This window comes from Fukomys damarensis, unplaced genomic scaffold, assembly GCF_012274545.1.
Source record: "Fukomys damarensis isolate Sample0158 unplaced genomic scaffold, DMR_v1.0_HiC HiC_scaffold_16, whole genome shotgun sequence".
NCBI classification, from domain to species: domain Eukaryota; kingdom Metazoa; phylum Chordata; class Mammalia; order Rodentia; family Bathyergidae; genus Fukomys; species Fukomys damarensis.
Genome location: NW_022900928.1, coordinates 19652148 through 19657570, shown reverse-complemented (window position 1 = coordinate 19657570; position 5423 = coordinate 19652148). Strand labels below are relative to the sequence as shown.

At 40.6% G+C, this 5423-nt stretch overlaps 1 protein-coding gene across 6 annotated transcripts in view; it reads left to right on the top strand.

The window, feature by feature from the left end:
* Znf143 (zinc finger protein 143) overlaps positions 1-5423 on the top strand; it is a 63546-nt gene that overhangs the window by 50518 nt on the left and 7605 nt on the right. The window contains exon 15 of one of the 6 annotated variants that reach the window (XM_010615297.3): positions 2518-2614. The exons of the other annotated variants lie outside the window; for them this stretch is intronic. Coding sequence (XP_010613599.1) covers positions 2518-2574 — 57 coding nt within the window. The 3' untranslated portion in view covers positions 2575-2614. The remainder of the gene's footprint in view (positions 1-2517; positions 2615-5423) is intronic. 6 annotated transcript variants of the gene reach the window in all.

Below are 5423 nucleotides of genomic sequence, written 5' to 3'. Positions count from 1 at the left end.
GGTACCAGGGATCAAACTCCAGACCTTACACTTGTGAGGCAGGCAGCAGAACCAGTGAGCTAACTCCCCTGCCCAATTTGGCTTACTTTTTGAGGGGAAGGGTAGAAGGGCATTGCAGAACAAAACTGCTCAGTTTATGGTACCTAGGGAGCTGCATAGGAGAACAGCACCAGAGAAAAATTGGATGAGGGACCATATATAATACCAAAGACCATGCCTCTGTGACCCATCCAGATGTACCCAGGAGTTTTCCACTAGTCTGCAAGGCATTTGCGGGGGATATCTGAGATCAAACTCAGGATTTTGCACTTTCGAGGCAGGTGGTGGCACCACTGAGCTAAATCCCCAGCGCAAGACATTTATTAATTCAATGAATTTGACTTATCAGGATTAGTGATTATACCTAGGATGCATGAAGCCCTGGATTCCATCTCCAACACCACTCAAAAATGTTTGTAAGTGTGTGTGTATAGTATATGCATGTATATATGTATATACACAAAATATAAGGAACTCATCCTATCTTTTCAGTTTTTATCCCCACATAATCCACTTTTATTAGTTTATGTATTTGTCCGACAATTCTTTAAGCATATATAAATACAAATAATGGTTTTCATCTCTTTTAATGGCAGTAAACTATACCATCTTTCATTTTATTTTATTTATTTTTTGGTACCAGGGATTAAACTCAGGACCTTGTGCTTGCAAGACAGAAGGCAGCACCACTGAGCTAAATCCCCGGTCCTTTTGTCTGTTTTTTGAGACAGTTTTACTACGTAGTTTAGAGTGGCCTTGAACTCATGGTGATCCTCCTGCTTCAGCTTCAGAGTTCTGGGACTACAGTCCTACATCACCACTCCCAGCTATATCTTACTTTTTAAACTCAATAAGATATTTTGAAATATTTCTATTTCATGTAAGGCTTTGTCTGGGTTCATTCCCCAGCACTACCATTGAGAAAAAGAAAATCAATACAAAGTTGCATTATATCCCACTGTTAGGATATACCATGATTTACTTAAAATCTTTTGCTGTTTCAGGCACGTGACTTTGCATGGGTATGAGAAATATGCTATAAATTCCAATAGTTGGATTGTCGGTGGTGGAAAGATGTATACACTTGTAATAAATGTTGCCAAACTTCACTTCTAGGATTGTTTGAGTCTACATGAGTACTTACAAGGTCTGAGAGGGCCTATTCTCCTTCAGCTTAGTTCATAATGATGGCAGACTTCTGGATTTTTGCCAATTTGATATATCATGATAGTTTAAATGTTCACTTCCCTAAAGTAACATAGATTAATATGTTTAAAAACTGTTCTTACCCTGTGATAAGGCAACACTGGCCCTCCTAGCTACTACCTTAACCTGTTTGATGAAAGAGTCTGAAAATTCTCTGTCACCCTAAAGTCATTTACAGATTCAATACCATCAGAACCACAATTAGAGCAGGATTTTTTGAAAATAGGGCTATGCTGATTTTTAAATTCACATGAAAATGGAAGACCTATAACCTTCTTTTTGTTAAAAAAGAGCAAAGGAGAGAAGGAAAGGAGGGAGGAGTAGATGGATGGTTATTTTGGCTAAAATCCGAAAGACTAACAAAACCAAATGTTGACAAGCTGGGCGTGGTGGCACACGCCTGTAATCCCAGCACTTGAGGCTGAGGCAAGAGGATCACTGTGAGTTCGAGACCATCCTGGACTACAAAGTGAGTTCCAGGCCAGTCTCGACTACATAGTGAGACCCTGTTTCAAAAAACAAAACAAAACAAAACAAAACCAAATGTTGACAAAGGTGAAGCAACTCAGATGTTCACTTACTACTACCAAGGGTGTAAAATGATACAACCTTGGGGAGTTGCGTGGCAGTTTCTAATAAATTCAGTTATACCTCTGTCTACTCTATGATTCAGTGAGTACAATCCAGAATGTATGATTCCATTCATATGACAGAGGCAAAATTAATCCATTTGTATTTGAACAAACAAAGTCCATTTTGGAGGGAAATTGATCAAATGCAGTATGAAGAAACTTCTCCAAGCTGAGCATGGTGACACACACCTGCAATCTCAGCATTCAGGAGGCTGAGGCAGGAGGATCGCTGTGAGTTCAAGACCAGCCTGGGCTACATAGTGAGTTCCAGGTCAGTCTCACCTTCATAGTAAGACCTGTCTCAAAACACTCCCCCACCCCACCCCACAAAAAAAGAAACCTCCATGTGATCCATCGGAGATGTATCCAGCTGTCAGAACTCAGCAGCACACCTAAGATTCATGCATATTTATTGTATGCTAATTATATCTTTATTTTTTTAAAGGGCCAAACAAAACACTACTGCTAGCCTTCCGGCTGTCTTGTGCCTGGGATGGTCTCAAACTAAAGAGTTTGCAGTCATTTGGTGGTTCTGAGAGTCCAGGATGGGTTTACAGCTCAGTTTAGCTGCTACACTTTGTACCAATTAGAGTTGCAAGTCTGGAAAAACAGTGACCCTAAAGCAAACATTCTTGTGCAGCTTGACTGTAGCCTGTGGGTCAGCAAACTAAGCAAAGGTCAAGGCTTGGAGAACTGAAATGAAGCCAGGCAGCTTCCAGCAATTGGAGACACCAGAGGTGAGGACCAGGTGATGCCACCTAGCTGCAGTGTCAGCCACTGGGCAAGCTTGGCTTCTGCTGGGGATGTTTGAGCCCCACCTGTAAATTACCTGCAACATTTAAATTGGCTGCAGCTATTTACATGCATAGGAAGAATACAGTCCTTTCCTCCTTCCCCCTTCTGCTGCTCCTCTTCCCCAGTTGGATTTCTCGTGCGCGCATGTATGTGCGTGCGTGCGTGCATGTGTGCGTGTGTGTGTGTGTGTGTGTGTTGGGGGGTGGGGGGGATCCACAGGACCTTGTGCTTGTGAGGAAGGCAACCGAACCACTGAGCTAAATCTCCAGCCCTGCTTTAGAGTTTTTGTTTGATGTTGTTGTTCTCTGGTTTAAGGGATCAAAACCAGGACCTTTGGGACACAGTATGATGGTGCAATCCTATAATTCCAGCATTAGGGAGCCTGAGGAAGGAAGATCTTTCATTCAAGACCAGCCAGTCCTACATAATGAAACCTGAATCAGGAGTAGTGGCATGCTCCTGTAATCCCAGCACTCTGGGAGGCTGAGAGAGGAGGATCACAAGTTGGAGCCCAGCCTGGTTAAAGTAGCAGCTTAGCAAGACCCTGCCTCAATTGTAAAAGGGCTGGAAGGCCCTGTACCACCCCAAACACACACACGCTAGCTTTGCACTCCCTCTGTTGCTCGGGCAGCTCTCAAACTTCCAGTGCTCTTGCTTCAGCTTTCTGAGTACTGGAATTATAGGTACCACCATACCTGGCTAGTTTTTTTCCTTAAGGTTCATGTCCTGTTTCAGTATAGGGGTTGTGTTGGTCTTGTTTAAAAAAGGAAAGTTGGGAAGTATTCCTTTCACCACTATTTTCTGACAATTTGGGTAAGGTGGAAACTGTTTCTTTCTTAAAATTCAGCATATTATGCCAGGCGTGGTGGCACACGCCTGTAATCCCAGCACTCAGGAGGCTGAGGCAGGAAGATCACTGTGAGTTCGAGACCAGCCTGGGCTACATAGTGAGTTTCAGGGCAGTCTCAACTACATAGTGAGACTTTGTCTCAAAAAAACAAAAAGTAAAAAATAAAATAAATAAAATAAAATTCAAAATATACTGCTGCCTGCCTTGCAAGCACAAGGGCCGAAGTTTGATCTCCGGTACCAAACAAAACAAAACAAAAACCCAAAATTCAGAATAAAGCAGGCGTGTTGGTACATGCCTGTGATTCCAGCATTCTGGAAAGCTGAGGTCAGAAGATTGGAAATTTGAACCCAGGGGCAACTTCATGACTTAGTAAAACCCTGTCTCAAAATTTAAAAAGGGGAGATGAGGTGGGAATGTAGCCCATTGTGAAGGCCCTGGGTTCAACTCCCAGTACAGAAAAAAAAAGTTCAATAGAACTAATCAGTGATCATCTGAGTCTACAAGATTTTTTTTAGAAAGGAGGGTTTTTTTTTTTTAATGAGTTCACAATTTTAAATAGTTACAGTGCTATTCAAGTTTTTTTCTTTCTTTCTTTCTTTTTCTTTCTGGTACTAGGGATCAAACTCAGGACCTTGTGCTTGCCAGGAAGGGGCCAGCACCGCTGAGCTAAATCCCTGGCCCTCAAGTTTCTTCTTACACCCACTTTGATAAGGGGTAGTTTTTGGGTTGATTTTGTGGTACTGGGGATTGAACCCAGGGCTTCACTTGGCTTAGCAAGCATTCCACCGCTGAGCCATATCCCCAGCCTCCTCCCCGCCTTTTTTCTGAGACAGATCTTGTGAAATTGCCTAAGATGGTCTCAAGTTTGAGATCTTCCTACCTTAGCCTCCCAGTAGGTAGAATTATAGGCCTGCCTAAATTTTTTTTTCTTTTTTGGAGGGTGCTGGTGATGCAACCCAGAGCTTTGTGCCTGCTAGACAAGAACTGTGCGGCTGAGCTACACCTGTGGCCCATAAGTGTTTTTCTAAAGTTCATCTTTTGCATCTAGATTGCCTTATTTATTGGCATTTAAATTGTTTATAGTATTTCCTTATCCGTTTGATGTTTGTAGGATCTAAAATGGTGTCCCTCTCTTTCTTGATATTGATAATTTGCATTTTCTTTTTTCTTAATCATCTTTCTAGAACTTTATATATTTTATTACTCTTAGAACAAAATTTTACCTTAATTTTCTTTTTAAAAGTTTTTTTTTTCCATTAATTTTTGTTCAGACTCATTTCCTTCATTCTGTTTGCTTTTTTTAAATTGAGTTTATTGGTACAATCTAGGTATACAATACAGTTACATTCATCATTGGGATTCTGTACCTTTACATGATAGGTCTTGATTCTCATTTTCTCCCCTTGACCCTGCCCTCCCTTTACCCCCCTCCCCTCCCTATTTACAAAAACTTTATTTCCATTTTTTCAGTTTCTCATATTTTTTTCCTCTCCCTTATTACCTTTTCCCCACACTTCCCACTTTCCCTACACCTTTAGCCCTTTACTTCCTATTTCACATTATTAATTATCTCATTAGGATCCTGTGTACTATTATAGTTTTCACACCAAAGAAACTATTCGGTATTTCAGTTAAAGAAATCTCTGTATGAACATTAAAAATAGGGAATCCTAAAATAAAACTAAAAAGGAAAGTACAAGAGAAAAGGCAATGATGTAACATTAAAATAATCCTTAATTCTGGAGATGAAAATGGTCCCCAAACATATTTAAATTGCTTCTTGCTCTTATAGTCTTATCTTATTCTTTTTTTCATTATTTAGAGAATACTTTATTAGTTTCTGTAATCAAACCCACATAGATATGACCTTACATATTTAGTATGATGTTACCCCTGTA